The 17156-nt window shown below is 63.0% G+C and overlaps 1 protein-coding gene across 2 annotated transcripts in view; it reads right to left on the bottom strand.

The window, feature by feature from the left end:
• The window catches only part of RASGRF1 (Ras protein specific guanine nucleotide releasing factor 1), a 45493-nt gene that overhangs the window by 8733 nt on the left and 19604 nt on the right, over positions 1-17156 (bottom strand). The window contains exons 6-16 of one of the 2 annotated variants that reach the window (XM_036436318.2): positions 15557-15636; positions 12530-12723; positions 11969-12078; positions 9653-9771; positions 8631-8791; positions 8013-8076; positions 7126-7259; positions 6228-6310; positions 3150-3398; positions 1900-2252; positions 653-838 (exon numbers count right to left, since the gene is read on the bottom strand). In XM_036436318.2, coding sequence (XP_036292211.1) covers positions 653-838; positions 1900-2252; positions 3150-3398; positions 6228-6310; positions 7126-7259; positions 8013-8076; positions 8631-8791; positions 9653-9771; positions 11969-12078; positions 12530-12723; positions 15557-15636 — 1733 coding nt within the window. Of the gene's footprint in view, positions 1-652; positions 839-1899; positions 2253-3149; positions 3399-6227; positions 6311-7125; positions 7260-8012; positions 8077-8630; positions 8792-9561; positions 9591-9652; positions 9772-11968; positions 12079-12529; positions 12724-15556; positions 15637-17156 lie in introns of those variants that run through there. The other variant, XM_036436319.2, reaches the window with a different exon arrangement.

Genomic DNA, 17156 nt, shown 5'->3' with positions numbered 1-17156 from the left:
GGTTTTTTGGGCAGTGAGCGCAGCCGAGGTGTTACAGTAGGAATTAGTAGTTCATATAGACCGGCCCTCCAGCTCTCTGAGGGACCGTGATCTGGCCCCCACTTTAAAAAGTTTGAGGACCCCTGCTCTGGATAGTGGGGGTAGGACCCCCCCCTCAAGGAGGGTGGTGAAGGTGAAAGGTATTAGGACCGTACAAACAGCTCTGTGTCTGCAGATGCTATCAACAGTGACTGTTAGGCCCGGCCCGTGTGGTTCAATGGTTGAACATCGACCTTGAACCAGGGGGTCACGGTTCGATTCCCCATCAGGGCACAGGCCTGGGTTGCGGGCTCCGCCCCACTGGGGGCGTGCAGAAGGCAGCCAATCAGTGATTCTCTCATCATGGATGTTTCTCTTTCTCTCTCCTGCCTCCTTTCTTCCCTATGAAATGTAAAAAAAAAAGAAAAATGGGAGTAACAGGCCCCTCACGGGGCTCCCAGGAGTGGCCCTGGGTGGGGCCAGGGATGATGCCGGGTGAGAGCAGGCCCCTCCCAGCTCCCCCATGGCCACCCCGGGTTACGGGGCGTGGGGCCCACTGCCCGCTCCCCCCGCCCCCCCCTGGGCTCGGCCACCCGTCCCTGCCCGGGGCTGCACGCCCTCGGGTGGGCGGTACCTGAGGGGTTTTTGCTCCTGACGGGCTTGGGTGTCGTCGGGGACTTGGTGGGCGACGTCTCGGGGTCGGCCTCCTCGCTCTGGCTCTGCTCCGGGTCCGACTCCTCCCGCACGGAGACCCCGGAGCCCGGGAGGGGCGGGGACGGCCTCACGTCCGCCGGGCGGTCCCCGGCCTTGGGATTCGGGCCTGCGGGTGCGGGCGAGACAGAATGCAGGGGTTCGCCGTGGGGGAGGGTGAGCGGAGTCTGAGCCGAGGGCGGGGCGGGCAGGCGGGGTGGGGGGGTGTGTGTGGGGGGGAGGGCCGCCGCGGCTGGTCCACGCCACACTGGGAGCGGGAGGGTGTGTGTGACGTGTCAGCGCTGGCCGGGCCCCATCGCAGGGAGACCCGTGGGCACACACTCTGGGGAGCGGACGGTGCACACCTCCCGCCCCCCGTTTCCTCGGCGACGGAGCGAGGGAGCTGCACTGGACGCCAGGTCTTCTCCTTAGAATAGTGTCCAACACGTGTGCACACACACACACACATGCACACAAACACACTTGAACATAGTCACGAACACTCATACACAAACACAAACACACAAACCTGAACATATATAATCATGAATATTCATACACAAACACACACTTGAACATATATAATCATGAACACTCACACACAAACACACACACCTGAACATACATAATCATGAATACTCACACACACACTTGAACATATATAATCATGAATACTCACACACAAACACACACTTGAACATACATAATCATGAATACTCATACACAAACACACTTGAACACACATAATCATGAATATTCGCACACAAGCGCACTTGAACACATATAATCATATACACAAACACACACAAGCATTTGGACATAATCATGAATACTCATGTGCACAAAGCACACATATGATCACAAACATGCACACACACAAGCAAGCACACATGCAAACACGAACACATGCACACAACACAAATCACACGGACACATACACACACACACGAGTACACACATGTGTGTGCCCACATGCACACACACATGTAAACACGCACACATGTGCACACACACACACACCCAGTCTGAGGGGTGGGATTAGGTCTGGTGGTGCCTGTGGCCTGGCCCCGGATGTGTTCCCTGTGGAGGGGACACCCCGGGGACTCAGAGGCCCCCCCCCCCCCCCCCACCCCCACCCCCGCCTATACCCCCTCCCCCGGGAGCCGAGGTGAGTCCCCCGGGCCCGCTCACCCTGCCTGCCGGGGGCCAGGGGCTCCCCCGGCTTCTCGGCCGCCTCGGCCTCGGCGCCGGCCTTGCTGCCGAAGCCGCCGGCCACGCAGAGCTTGCCGGTGTCCAGCGCGGCCTTGCCGAGGGGCGCCACGGCGGCGAAGCCGGGGGCGCCGCCGGGGGCGCCGCCCAGCGCGCCCGTGAGGATGGGGATGTTGAGGGACAGCTTGCGCCGGCGGATGGGCGAGGCCGCGGTCTTGGTGAGCGACAGCGGGGGCGGCGAGGAGAACTTGCGGGCGGCGCGGGGGGACTTGGGGGGGTCCCCGTACAGCAGCTTGTTGTTCTGGCCGGTGCTGGCGAACAGGAGCTCCAGCGACCTGCGGGGGCGGGGGAGGGGGTCGGCGTGGCCCCGGGGCGTCTCCTGCTCTCGGGGCCCCCGGGGGGGCTGATGCCCAGGTCAGAGCCGCCCGCCCTGGAGGCCCGAGCGGGAGAACAGGGGCTGCAGGCGGGGAGCGCAGGCGCAGGGGGGCAGGGCCCTGGTTCTCCTCGTGCCTCCGGCTGCACCCGGGGCCAGCCTGGCCTCCCCTGCCCCCCCCCCCCCGACAGCCGGGAGCCCACGTCGTGCCTGGGGTAACGGGGAGCACAGCGCCCACGCGGTCCCCAGCCTCAGACGCTGGGCACCAGCGGGCTCAGCGAGACCACGGCCCAGTCACAGACTCCTATCCGGACCTCCGGGGCACATCACAGGCTCAGGCCTGCCTCCCCCCCCCCTCACAGCCACCCCCCAGCCTTGCTGAACGGCCCAGCTGTGCCCAGGATGCGGGCTCAGAGAGCGGGAACACGTTCCCTGTCTCCTTCGCTCCGCCCTTCCCTTTTTCTTTCTTTAACTATTTGTATTGATTTCAGAGAGGAAGAGAGAGGGAGAGAGAGAGAAACATCAAAGAGGAGAGAGAATCACGGATCGGCTGCCTCCTGCACACCCCCCACCGGGGTTGTGCCCGCAACCAAGGTCCGTGCCCTTGACCGGAATCGAACCCGGGACCTTTCAGTCCGCAGGCCGACGCTCTGTCCACTGAGCTGCACCGGTTTTGGCTGGACTTTCTTTCTTAAATGGGGAAGGTGTGGCAGGCTGGCCCTCAAAGCGGGGCTGAGCGGTGAGACGGGAGGACGGAGCCAGGTGGCCACGCGGGAGCCGGAGGGAGGAGGGAGGAGGGATCAGGCCCCGCCCCTGCCCCGCCCCCCGCCCCCCCCCCCCCGGTCCGGCCGGCGCCCACCTGGCGGGGATGGCGCTGATGGGCCGCCGGTAGATGGCGATGAGCTTGTCCAGCACCACGGCGGCGGAGGTGAAGACGCGGTAGGAGTGCAGGAAGGTGTTGAGGAAGTCAATGCTCAGGAAGCGCAGGTCGGTGAGCCGCTCCAGCAGCCGGCCCACGCTGGCGTAGCGGATCTGCAGCACCTTGCACGAGTTCATGGTCTTGCTGAAGCGGATGTCCACGTCGTCGCAGTACAGCGAGGCGTCCGACCTGCGGGGGCGGGGGGGCACCGGTCACACCGGGCTCGCCCCGGGGTCCTGGCCCACCCATCGCTGTCTCCCGAGGCACCGACAGCCGGGGCGGACAGACAGCCGGGGCGGACAGACAGCCGGGGCGGACAGACAGACGGGGCGGACAGACAGGGCGGACAGACAGACGAGGCAGACAGACGGGGCGGACAGACAGGGCGGACAGACGGGGCGGACAGACAGCCGGGGCGGACAGACAGACGGGGCGGACAGACGGGGCGGACAGACAGACGAGGCAGACAGACGGGGCGGACAGACAGGGCGGACAGACGGGGCGGACAGACAGGGCGGACAGACAGACAGGGCAGACAGATGGGGCTGACAGACAGACGGGAGAACTTGCGGGCGGCGCGGGGGGACAGACAGACAGGGCAGACAGACGGGGCGGACAGGCAGATGGGATGGACAGACAGACGGGGCGGACAGACAGACGGGGCGGACAGACAGACGGGGCGGACAGACAGACGGGACGGACAGACAAACGGGGCGGACAGGCAGATGGGACAGACGGACAGATGGGACGGACAGGCAGATGGGACGGATAGATAGACGGGGCGGACAGACAGGCGGGGCGGACAGGCAGATGGGACGGATAGATAGACGGGGCGGACAGACAGGCGGGGCGGACAGACAGACGGGGCGGACAGGCAGATGGGACAGACGGACAGACGGGGCGGACAGGCAGATGGGATGGACAGACAGACAGGCTGATGAAGGACTGGCTGCTCGTGGAACAAGAAAAACTTTGGGCCAAAACCAGTGCGGCCTGAGGACTGAAGGGTCCGGGGTTCGATTCTAGTTAAGGGCAGGTACCTTGGTTGCGGGCACATCCCCAGTGGGGGGGAGGGGTGTGTGTGTGTGTGCAGGAGGCAGCTGATCGATGTCTCTCTCTCATCGATGTTTCTAACCCTTTATCCCTCTCTCTTCCTCTGTGAAAAATCAATAAAAAAAAAAAAGAAAAAAACTCTGGGGGAAGGACACCAAGAAGGGGCTGCAACTTTTTATTTATTTATGGCAACAATATTCTTAGAAACCGGCCATTGTTATTGGTTTGTTTTCTTAAAAAATATATTTTGTTGATTTTGTACAAAGAGGAAGGGAGGGAGACAGAGAGTTAGAAACATTGACGAGAGAGAGTCATCGATCAGCTGCCTCCTGCACACCCCCTACTGGGGATGTGCCCGCAACCAAGGTACATGCCCTTGACCGGAATCGAACCCGGGACCTTTCAGTCCCCAAGCCGACGCTCTATCCATTGAGCCAAACCGGTCTTGGCATGTTGTTGTTTTTTTAAAAAACGTTTTTATTGATTTCAGAGAAGAAGGGATAGAAATATCAATGATGAGAGAGGCCTGGCGGTGTGGCTCAGTGGATAGGACGGCAGCCTGCAGACGGAAGGGTCCCGGGTTTGATTCTGGTCGGGGCACACGCCCAGGTTGCGGGCTCAATCCGCAGTGTGGGGCGTGCAGGAGGCAGCCGGTCCATGATTCTCTCTCATCATGGATGTTTCTCTCTCTCTCTTCTCCCTTCCTCTCTGCACCCTCTCCAATCTGGGACCCCTCAGAGGATGTCCAACTGCCCGTTTAGGGGATCTGGCCTAAACCGGCAGTTGAACATCCCTCTCGCCATTGCTGGCTCCTAACTGCTCATCTACCTGCCTGCCTGATCGCCCCTAACCACCCTGCCTGCTGGCCTGCTCGCCCCCAACTGTCCCCCCTTGTAGGCCTGATCACCCCCAACTGCCCTCCCCTCCTGGCCTGACTGCCCCTAACGGCCTCTGCCTCGGCCCCGCCCCCATGGCTTTGTCCCGAAGGACGCCTGGAAGGTCTCCTGGTCTAATCAGCATCTTACCCTCTTATTACAATGGACGTAAACTTAAAAGAACGATGAGAGAGAATCACAGATCGGCCGCCTCCTGCACGCCACACACTGGGAACGGAGCCCACAGCCGGGCCTGTGCCCTGTCAGCGAATCGAACCCTGCCCTCCTGCTTCATGGGTTGACGCTCAACCACTGAGCCACACCATATGGGCTCGAATGTCACATTTTATTTATTTTTATTTTATTTTTTTCATTTAAAAAAATATATATATTTTATTGATTTTTCACAGAGAGGAAGGGAGAGGGATAGATAGAGAGCTAGAAACATCGATGAGAGAGACACATCGACCAGCTGCCTCCTGCACGCCCCCCACTGGGGAGGTGCCCGCAACCGAGGTCCATGCCCCTGACCGGAATCGAACCCGGGACCTTTCAGTCCGCAGGCCGACGCTCTAGCCACTGAGCTAAACCAGCTTTGGCTCATTTTTTTTTTATTAAGGTATTATCTGTGTACATATCTTACCAACCCCCCCCACTCCCATACACGCCCTCCCTCCCCAGAGTTTTGCGTCCAGTGGTTGTGCGTATATGCCTGCAGACAAGTCTTCGGTTGATCTCTTCTCTCCCCCAGCTCTCCCTCCCCTCCCCGCTGTCATTGGACAGTCTGCTTGCTGCTTTGAAGTTACATTTTAAACAGCCTCATGCCAAACCCACGGAGCCAAAGCCCTCGCCCAGACAGGCGTGAGCACGCCCTGTCCGCGCGGGGCACGTACAGAATGGAGCAGCGAACGCATCCGCCCGTCAGGGTTTCTCTCCCCCTCCTCCCGCTTTCTCTCACAAACCCAAACAGACATAAACTCCGCACAGACAACACACCCCGGAGACGAGAGCCGGGTGCGGGAGCCGGCGCCTGGCCCAGTGCCGGCCGCGCTGGACCCCGCGACCCCGCGACCCCGCGGCGGGCGCTCACTTGATCATCTGGGGCACCGTGACCTTGGAGTTCTCCTCGAAGGCGTTCATCATGAGGCCGTTGCAGCGGATGTTGTCCACACACTGGAAGCACAGGGCCGTGTCAGAGCCCGCCCATCCCCCCCGAGAGCCGGGCACCGGCCCTCCCCCCGCCCAGGGCGCCCTCCGTCCGTCCACCTGTCCATCCGTCCGGGCAGGGGCAGGATGGAGGGCCCAGGGGTAGAGGGGTCAGTGGGGGTGGAGGGGTCAGCGGGGGGGAAAGGTCAGGGGTGGAGGGGTCAGTGGGGGTGGAGGGGTCAGCGGGGGGGGAAAGGTCAGGGGTGGAGGGGTCAGTGGGGGTGGAGGGGTCAGCAGGGGTGGAGGGGTCAGCAGGGGTGGAGGGGCCAGGGGTGAGGGGGTCAGGGGTGAAGGGGTCAGGGGTGAGGGGGTCAGGAGTGGAGAGGTCAGGGGTGGGGGGGTCAGGGGTGGGGGGCCCAGGGGTGGAGGGGTCAGGGGTGGGGGGTCAGGGGTCAGGGGCGTAGGGGTCAGGGGCGTGGGGGTCAGGGGCAAGGGGGTCAGGGGCGTAGGGGTCAGGGACGTAGGGGTCAGGGGTGGGGGGGTCAGGGGTGGGGGGGTCAGGGGCGTAGGGGTCAGGGGTGAGGGGGTCAGGGGTGGGGGGTCAGGGGTGGAGGGGTAAGGGGTGGAGGGGTCAGGGGTGAGGGGGTCAGGGGTGGAGGGGTCAGGGGGTCAGGGGTGGGGGGTCAGGGGGTCAGGGGCGTAGGGATCAGGGTGAGGGGGTCAGGGGTGGGGGGTCAGGGGTGGAGGGGTCAGGGGTGGGGAGGTCAGGGGTGGGGGGTCAGGGGTGGGGGGGTCAGGGGTGGGGGGGTCAGGGGTGGGGGGGTCAGGGGTGAGGGGCTCACCTGGCTGATGTCGCTGGTCCAGGCGGCCTTCTCCTGCCGGGACGAGGCCACCAGGATGATGGTGAAGGGCGGGGCCTCCTTGGGCTCCACCCCGATCTTGAAGTCCAGGTGCTCCTCCTGGCCGGGCCCTTTGGCTTCCGGGTGCAGAACAGCCGTCAGCCGCCCAGTGAGCGTGGTGGGGTGTGTGTGTGTGTGGGGGGGGGGGGGGGAGGGCGGGGCCGGGACCCTAACGCTCTGCCTGCAAGGAGGCGGGCGTCCAGGGCACAGGCCTCTGGCTGCTTCCGGTCCGGGGAAGGGGCTGGCCCCTCCTCCCCCTGGGCCCACGCCCGGGCCCAGCCTTGAGCGAGTGTGCATGTGCGTGTGCACACGAACATCTCTGTGTGTACGTGTGTGTATACTTGTGTGCATACGTGTGCATATCTGTGTGTGCACATATTTGCACGCACACGACTACGTGTATATCTCTGTGTACACGTGTGTGTACGTGTGTATATCTCGATGTGTATATTTGTTGTTTTTAAATTTCCTTTTGACAGTACATGTTCGGTGTGTATATCTGTGCGTGCACACGTGTACGTGTATATATGTACGTGTGTACGTGTATATATGTGTGTATGTGTGTATATCTGTGCACACGTGTATATCTGTGTGTACTTGTGTATATCTCTGTGCGTACGTGTGTACGTGTGTGCGTGTGTATATCTGTGTGTACGTGTGTGCGTGTGTATATCTGTGTGTACGTGTGTATATCTGTGTGTACGTGTGTATATCTGTGCGTACGTGTGTATATGTGTGTGTGTATCTGTGTGTACGTGTGGGCGTGTGTATATCTGTGTGTACGTGTGTGCGTGCTTGTTTGTGTAAGTGCACGGGCACCCCGCACCTACCTTCCTCCTCCGTGCTCTCGGGGTCCTCCAGCAGGGTGCACTCAATGAGCGACACCACCCCGTTCTGCAAGAGAGCGGCCCGGGGGCCGGGGGCGTGACGCTCCGAGCGACACTGAAACTTTCATTCCTATTGATTCCATCCACTGGTGTTCCTGTCTCTCAGAAACAGCCATGAGCAAGGATCATGCGTCAGCTGCCCCCCGCACGCCCGCGCTGGGGATCCAGGATCCGGGGTTTTCCGATGGAGGGGTTCTCACCCCCCCACCCCCCCCACCCCCCCCTCCGTTGTGGAGATCCGCACACGAAGGCCTGGGGCCGTGTGCCGTGTGCGAGGCCCTGGCAGTGATGCTGAGAGCCCTGCCCCCGCCCCTGCCCCGCCCACCTGAGCCAGCTTCCCCGGAGCCCCGCCCACCTGGCTGAGGGGCAGCTCCAGGCCCCGCCCACCTGGGCCAGCTTCCCCGGAGCCCCGCCCACCTGGCTGAGGGTCAGCTCCAGGCCCCGCCCACCCGAGCCAGCTTCCCCGGAGCCCCGCCCACCCGGCGGAGGGGCAGCTCCAGGCCCCGCCCACCCGGCGGAGGGGCAGCTCCAGGCCCCGCCCACCTCCCCGGCCCCGCCCACCTTGGTGAGGTGCAGCTTCCCGCCCGAGCCCCGCGTGCAGATGATGAGGTGCTTGGAGAACAGGAAGCACTGCCGCTCGCCCTCCTTCCGCAGGGACAGGGAGCCCAGGCGGCCCCGCGGGATCTTGCCCTTCTCACTCATGGGCACCTGGATGAGGGACCCTGCAGGCAGAGAGGCCAGCTGACCCCTGGCTGGCCCCTGGATGAGCCTGTCTCTGGGGTGACCCCTGGCCCCTGACCTCTGGCTGACCCCTGACTGACCCTGTTTCCAGGTTGACTCCTGGCTGACCTCTGGCTGATCCAGTCTCCAGGGTGACCCCTGATCTTTGACCCCATCTCTAGGGTGACTCCTGATTGACCTCTGGCTGACCCTTAACTGACCCTGGCTGACTCCGTTTCTGGGGTGGCCCTGGCCTCTGAGCACCGTGGGAGTCAAACATGGGACTGAGCTTACGATCCGAGTGACCCCAGTCCTGGCAGCAGCCCTGCCCCCGGGCCTCGCCCTCCAGCCCTCCCCCGCTCTCTCTGCCCCCCCAGCCGTGGGGACCCCCGTCACTCCCCCAGCCCCTCCCCCACTGTCATTGTCCCCCCCAGCCGTGGGGACCCCCTGTCACTCCCCAGCCCCTCCCCCAATGTCATTGTCCCCCCCCTAGCCGTAGGGACCCCCATCACTCCCCCAGCCTCTCCCCCGCTGTCACTGTCCCCCCCAGCCGTGGGGACCCCTTGTCACTCCCCCCAGCCCCTGCCCCGCTGTCACTGTCCCCCCCAGCTGTGGGGACCCCCTGTCACTCCCCCAGCCTCCCGGGGGCCTGCGGTCATGTTGGCAGGAGAGGCAGCCTCAGCAGCCGGAGGGACCATGTACCCGACCACCGCCCCCCCCCCCCCCCCCCCCCCCCCCCCCCCCCCCCCCCCGGCGCCGGGCCCCGGCGCACCCTGCCGCACGAAGGTCTGGCTGGTGTCCAGCTGGGGACCCCGTCACGCCGGCAGGAGGGACCATGCACCCCTCCCCGGGCCCCGGCGCACCCTGCCGCACGAAGGTCTGGCTGGTGTCCAGCAGGATCTCGCAGCCCTCGATGATCATGCGCTCGATGGCCAGGTTCTTGCGGATATTCTCCGTCTCGCTCACCTCGTCGTGCATGATCCTGCGGGGCGGGCGGGAGCCGCGCGGTCGGACTCAGCCACGCCGGAGGGAGGGGGCCCGGGCCCGGCCAGGCCTGCGGAGAAAGCCTGGCCCCCCAGTTCTCAGCGGGGCCCCCCCAAAGGGGTCGGGAGCAGGAAGGAGCCCAGGAGGCGGGCGATCGCGGGTCAGAGAAACCGAGACGGAGGTGACGGCTAAGGCCAGGCCGCTGGCATTTAACAGTCTGAAGTGTGCCTGGCTGGCGTGGCTCGGTGACTGAGCCAGGAGGCCGGGGTTCGATTCCCGGTCAAGGGCTCCATCCACAGTGCAGGAGGCAGCCTGTCCATGATTCTCTCTCATCACAGATGTTTCTCTCTCCCTCTCCCTCCCTTCCTGAGCCAATACATATATATACATATATATGCCCATAACGGGGGAGGCACAGACAGCATCATGGGGAGAAAGACAGGCTCTACAGGAGACATCATTAGCTCAATGACCACCAGCTCTGTCCACCCACAGAAAAAACTATTTCTAGAGAAGAGAAAAAATAAATAAATAAAATAAAATAAAAAATCCCCTGCAGTACCGCTTCTGTCCACTGGGTGGCGACACTCACTCTGAGGGGAAATGCCCCTTCATGAATGTGAACTCACAAATTCACAAGTTTGTGGCAAACGTGATAGGTTTCAAGGCTCCTGCCAATGCCTTCTCAGGGCCTTTGTAATTTTTTTTTCTTTCCTCCCGGAACCCTCTTATATGTTGGTTTTTAAAATACTGGCTCTAAATCGGATTATTTTTAAAAGATATATTTTACTGATTTTTTACAGAGAGGAAGGGAGAGGGATAGAGACATGGATGAGAAACATCGATCAGCTGCCTCCTGCACACCCCCCACTGGGGTTGTGCCCGCAACCAAGGTCCATGCCCTTGACCGGAATCGAACCCGGGACCCTTCAGTCCACAAGCCGACGCTCTGTCCACTGAGCCACACTGGTCAGGGCTAAACCGGATTATGACGAGGGGGCCTGGCGATCAGCTGTGGCTCAGCTGAGTCTGACCTCCGTGAACTGCAGGGACAGGCAGTGTGGGAGGGACGCTCGGCACAGCCGGTTCCTAATCCGAGATACAGAGCCCAGGACCCTTCAGCCCGAGGGCCGGGGCCCTATCTACTGAGCCACCCGGCCAGGGCGGTCCTGGCACATCACCTTAGTCCCAGTGGGCTGCACGCTGGGACCCGGGGGACGGGGTCAGTGTCTTAGGCCACATTCCTGGGCAGCTGGGTGCTGCCTGCACCTGTGCCCGCCCTGTGTCCACCCTGTGTCTGCTGCACCTGTGTCTGCTGTGTCGGCACCTGTGCCCGACCTGTGCCCGCCCTGTACTCACCCTGTGCCTGCCCTGTGCCCACCCTGTGCCCACCCTGTGTCTGCTGCACCTGTGTCTGCTGTGTCTGCACCTGTGCCCGCTCTGTGCCCGCCCTGTACTCACCCTGTGCCTGCCCTGTGCCCACCCTGTGCCCACCCTGTGTCTGCTGCACCTGTGTCTGCTGTGTCTGCACCTGTGCCCGCTCTGTGCCCGCCCTGTACTCACCCTGTGCCTGCCCTGTGCCCACCCTGTGCCCACCCTGTGTCTGCTGCACCTGTGTCTGCTGTGTCTGCACCTGTGCCCGCTCTGTGCCCGACCTGTGCCTGCCCGGTACTCACCCTGTGCCTGCCCTCTGCCCACCCTGTGCCCACCCTGTGTCTGCTGCACCTGTGTCTGCTGTGTCTGCACCTGTGCCCGCTCTGTGCCTGCCCTGTGCCCACCCTGTACTCACCCTGTGCCTGCCCTGTGCCCACCCTGTGCCCGGTGCCCTGGGTCAGGTGTCCTCAGGGCCAGGAGCCCCCGTTGGAAGTGCGTGTGGGATTGGTACCCGTCCGCGGACCCTCCTCCCTGCACACCTCCCCCACTCTTCCGGTCGGCTCACCCCTGACTGGCCCATCAGAAACCCCGGAATCAGACCCCGCCCCGCCCCCGCCCCCGCCCCTGCCAGCGGGGCAGCAGCGCCCTCCCTGGCTCCCCGCCCCTCTGCCCTGCAGGAGGCCCCCGCGTCAGGAGCTGAGGGGGCCTAGAGGGGGGCTGCTGGGGCTTTGAGCACGCGAGGGCCCCCCCAGCCCCCTCGGGGTCAGGCTGTTGGGGGCCGCGCGCCGCCCTGTTGGGGGGGGCACCGGGGCGGGGCTCACCGGGACAGCTCCTCCAGCTTGGACTTGGCGTAGTCCAGGCTGTTGCGCTCCACGTGCTCGTAGGGCGTGTGCGCCAGCAGCTCGTGCAGCGTCAGGATGTACCTGGGGATCTGGGGGCGGGTGCGGAGGGATGGGGAGAGGGGGCACAGAGCGGCACTGGGGAGGGTGCCCTCAGCTCCGAGGAGGACCTGTGAAGGGGCAGGGCCTGGGGACCAGGAGGAGCACAGCCCCTTCCCACTGCGCCTGCCTGTGGGGCAGCCCCGTCCCCCCTTCTCCCCCGCCGCCCCCCTTCTCCAGCCCCAGCAGGCACGGCAGGGCCAGCCTCTCCCTGTGGCTGCGGGATGGCGCACTGGCTCCCTCGTGGCGCAGGCAGGCCGGGGCCCACCTGGGACGGGGAGGTGGGGACGCACCGGGACGGGGGAGGGGAAGGGGGGCGGTGAGGACGCTCTGGGACCTGGGACCTGGGGGAGGTGAGGAAGGTCTGGGCGGGGGAGGAGCGGCGAGGAGCACGAGGATGGGGGTTGGGGGCAGGGTGAGGGGGCGGGGGGAGGGCAGACGCACCTGGAACATGGGGTAGGTGAGGAAGGTCTCCAGCGTGCGCTCCTCGCAGTCGGGCTGGGCCTCGTAGTGCTTGAGCAGCTTGTCGAAGTCGCGGTTCTGCTTGCAGTGCGCCAGGATCTGCAGGCTGTACTGGTGGTTGCGCACGAACTCCTGGTAGATGTTCAGCATCGGCAGCAGGATGTCGAACAGGTCGGCTGTGGGGTCGGCAGGGTCACTGGGGTCAGCGGGGTCAGGGCCTCCCCCCACAGACAGCGCCTGCCTTTGGAGGGGACGTGGGGTCCCATCGGAATCTCAGGTATATTTTTGTTAATCCTCCCCCCAAGGATGTTTTCCCACTGATACTTAAGAGACCGTGGAAGGGAAGGAGAGAGACAGAGAGAGACAGACACATCGACTAGTTGCTTCCCGTACCCGCCCTGACCAGGGCCGGGATCGAGCCTGCCACAGAGGCACACGCCCGGGACCGGAATCGAACCCGAGACCCTTTAGTCCATGGGCCGGTGCGCTAACCACTGGCCCTGTCGAGTCTGACACGTGCCCTGGAGGACAGGGGTAGGCAGGCAGGCGGGTGAGCAGTTAGGAGCCAGGGGGTGCTGTGCTGAGCACCCCGCCTCCAGCAGCAGGCAGACCTGTTACAAACACCCGTGGCGAGACCCGAAATCTACATGCAGTGTGTTTGCAAGCACACAAAACGGGAGAAAACAGCCCTGCTGGGGGCAAGCCCCGTGTTTGCAGCGGGGTCCCGGCGAGGCAGAGCGGCAGGGGGTTCCCGAGTTTTCGCCCATGGGTGCGTGGACATTATTTGTAAACTAGAGGCCCGGTGCACGAAATTCATGCATGGGAGGGGGGGTCCCTCAGAACGGCCTGCACCCTCTCCCATCCAGGACCCTTTGCGGGACGTCTGACTGCCTCTCACAATCCGGGACCGCTGGCTCCTAACTGCTCGCCTGCCTGATGGCCCCTAACCCCTCTGCCTGCCAGCCTGATTGCCCCTAACCGCTCCCCTGCTGGCCTGATCGTCCCTAACTGCCTTAGCCTCTCCCCGCACCCGGGACCCAGGATTCCCTCCCTCTGGCTGGCTGCAGGAACCCTGGACACGGGCTGGCTTTGCCCGGGTCAGCTGCACCCGCAGGGGCCCATGGGTAGGCGGCTTGTCCCTCTCCCAGGCCACAGCTCATTTGTGCCTGGCTGGTCCCCATTCCTCTCTTCTGAGCTCATTTGTGCCTGGCTGGTCCCCATTCCTCTCTCCTGAGCTTATTTGTGCCTGGCTGGTCCCCATTCCTCTCTCCAGAGCTCATCTGTGCCTGGCTGGTCCCATTCCTCTCTTCCCAAGCTCATTTGTGCCTGGCTGGTCCCCATTCCTCTCTCCAGAGCTCATCTGTGCCTGGCTGGTCCCCGTTCCTCTCTCCAGAGCTCATCTGTGCCTGGCTGGTCCCCATTCCTCTCTCCAGAGCTCATCTGTGCCTGGCTGGTCCCCGCTCCTCTCTCCAGAGCTCATCTGTGCCTGGCTGGTCCCCATCCCTCTCTCCAGAGCTCATCTGTGCCTGGCTGGTCCCCATCCCTCTCTCCAGAGCTCATCTGTGCCTGGCTGGTCCCCGTTCCTCTCTCCAGAGCTCATCTGTGCCTGGCTGGTCCCCGCTCCTCTCTCCAGAGCTCATCTGTGCCTGGCTGGTCCCCATCCCTCTCTCCAGAGCTCATTTGTGCCTGGCTGGTCCCCATTCCTCTCTCCAGAGCTCATCTGTGCCTGGCTGGTCCCCATCCCTCTCTCCAGAGCTCATCTGTGCCTGGCTGGTCCCCATTCCTCTCTCCAGAGCTCATCTGTGCCTGGCTGGTCTCCGCTCCTCTCTCCAGAGCTCATCTGTGTCTGGCTGGTCCTCACTCCTCTCTCCAGAGCTCATCTGTGCCTGGCTGGTCCCCGCTCCTCTCTCCAGAGCTCATCTGTGCCTGGCTGGTCCCCATCCCTCTCTCCAGAGCTCATTTGTGCCTGGCTGGTCCCCGTTCCTCTCTCCAGAGCTCATCTGTGCCTGGCTGGTCCCCATTCCTCTCTCCAGAGCTCATCTGTGCCTGGCTGGTCCTCGCTCCTCTCTCCAGAGCTCATCTGTGCCTGGCTGGTCCCCATTCCTCTCTCCAGAGCTCATCTGTGCCTGGCTGGTCCCATTCCTCTCTTCCCAAGCTCATTTGTGCCTGGCTGGTCCCCATTCCTCTCTCCAGAGCTCATCTGTGCCTGGCTGGTCCCCGTTCCTCTCTCCAGAGCTCATCTGTGCCTGGCTGGTCCCCGCTCCTCTCTCCAGAGCTCATTCGTGTCTGGCTGGTCCTCACTCCTCTCTCCAGAGCTCATCTGTGCCTGGCTGGTCCTCACTCCTCTCTCCAGAGCTCATCTGTGCCTGGCTGGTCCCCGTTCCTCTCTCCAGAGCTCATCTGTGCCTGGCTGGTCCCCGCTCCTCTCTCCAGAGCTCATCTGTGCCTGGCTGGTCCCCGTTCCTCTCTCCAGAGCTCATCTGTGCCTGGCTGGTCCCCGCTCCTCTCTCCAGAGCTCATTCGTGTCTGGCTGGTCCTCACTCCTCTCTCCAGAGCTCATCTGTGCCTGGCTGGTCCTCACTCCTCTCTCCAGAGCTCATCTGTGCCTGGCTGGTCCTCGCTCCTCTCTCCAGAGCTCATCTGTGCCTGGCTGGTCCTCGCTCCTCTCTCCAGAGCTCATCTGTGCCTGGCTGGTCCCTGTTCCTCTCTCCAGAGCTCATTTGTGCCTGGCTGGTCCCCGTTCCTCTCTCCAGAGCTCATCTGGGCCTGGCTGGTCCCCATCCCTCTCTCCCCAGAGCCCTATGGTGTGAGGGAGTGAGGACCATTTGCATATTCGCTCTTTATTTAGCTGGATGGGAGAAGCAGATAAAGAACGAAGGCTATGTCACCTCCTCCAGCAGCAGCTCCATCCATGTCTGTCCTCCCGGGCTCCCTCAGGGGTCGCTTGGTGTCCCCAGGACGCGCCCTGGCCTGGAGGGGGGGCCCTGCAGGTGGGGGGCCGGGACTCACCCAGGACCAGCGTGGGCCAGTTGGAGATCCGCGCCTTCAGGCCCTGGTAGAAGATCTGGTGCAGGAACATGATGGTCTCGCTGGAAGGGAAAGCGGGGAGCTCTGCCTTGGGGTGCCTCCCCCTGCACCCCCCGAGGTGTACACGGCTTGGGGGTCCCCGGGGAGACTCCAGCAGCGAACCCCTTTCTCTGCGGTGAAAACCCCTCGGGTCCCACGGACTGTAGTTTGGGGGGGGGGGCAGAGCGGAAGGAATACGGGGGCCCCCGATGAAAAAGGGCTAGGAGTTTCCAGAGGTGACATCGGGAAGCCCCTGGGGGCTGAGGCAGAACAGCAGCTGGGACCATCCCAGGCTAGAAAGCCGGTTGTTACCAGCTGGCCAGGACGAGGCTTTGTGGTTCATCCTCCCCCGAGGACACTCCCCCATTGATTTTTAGGGAGAGCGGGAGGGAGAGGGAGAGACGGAGAGAAACGTCAATGGGAGAGAAACAAATCAATAGGTTGCCTCCTGCACGCGCCCCAACCAGGGCCTGGGGGCCGGGGGCGAGCCTGCCATCAAGAAACGTGCCCTTGACCGGAATGGAAACCTGGGGCCCCTTGGGTCTGCAGGCCGACGCTCTAGCCACTGAGCCACACTGGCCAGGGCAGTTTTGTTCGTTTGAATGGACTGATGTGGGGGAGAGAGAAACATTGATTTGTTGTCCCCCCAATGGATGCATTCGTTGGTGGGTTCTTGTCTGTGCCCAGATCAGAACCCGCACCCAAACCCTTGACATTTGTAACGACCTCTGTTGGCCCGAGGGGCCCGGCCAGGGCTGAATGGTCAGTTTTGAGGGAGACCCGCTGGCCCACAAGGTCTCACATGCTTACAGCCTGGCCCTTCCGGGAGCTGGGGGGTCCCCCGATCCGTGGGAGGGCAGCCCCTGTGTTGTGCGCCTGCCCCCACGACGTGTCCCTGCCCACAGCCCCATCACAGGCCCGTGGGGACCGGACAGGAAGGACACCGCCGCTCAGGTGTGGCGGCTGCAGCCACAGAGGGGCCCGGCCGTGTGGCTCAGTGGTTGAGCGTGGACCTAGGAACCAGGTCAGGGCACAGGCCCGGGGGGCGGGCTCCATCCCCAGTGTGGGGCGTGCAGGAGGCAGCCGATCCACGTTGATGTTTCTCTCTCTCTCTCTCTCTCTCCCTCTCTCTGTGAAACCAATAAAAAAATATTTATTTTTAAAAAGTCCCCATGCCAAAACCGGTGTGGCTCAGTGGATAGAGCGTCGGCCTGCGGACTGAAAGGTCCCGGGTTCGATTCCGGTCAAGGGCATGGACCTTGGTTGCCGGCACATCCCCAATAGGGGGTGTGCAGGAGGCAGCTGATGGATGACTCTCTCTCATCGATGTTTCTAATTCTCTATCCCTCTCTCTTCCTCTCTATAAAATATCAATAAAATATATTTTAAAAGTCCCCAAACATCAACCCGTGTCCCCTCATGGGGGGCAGCAGAGGGGGCTGTGCTCAGAACCAGCCCTAGAGGTACATTGTGAGGGCGGGACCCTTTGCCCTTCTGCCCCCCAAACCACGTGTTTGGGGGGGGCGTGGCTTCCTCCATGTGA

The sequence above is a fragment of the Pipistrellus kuhlii genome, unplaced genomic scaffold, assembly GCF_014108245.1.
Source record: "Pipistrellus kuhlii isolate mPipKuh1 unplaced genomic scaffold, mPipKuh1.p scaffold_m20_p_134, whole genome shotgun sequence".
Lineage (NCBI taxonomy): Eukaryota > Metazoa > Chordata > Mammalia > Chiroptera > Vespertilionidae > Pipistrellus > Pipistrellus kuhlii.
This window is presented reverse-complemented; position numbering and strand designations above follow the sequence as displayed.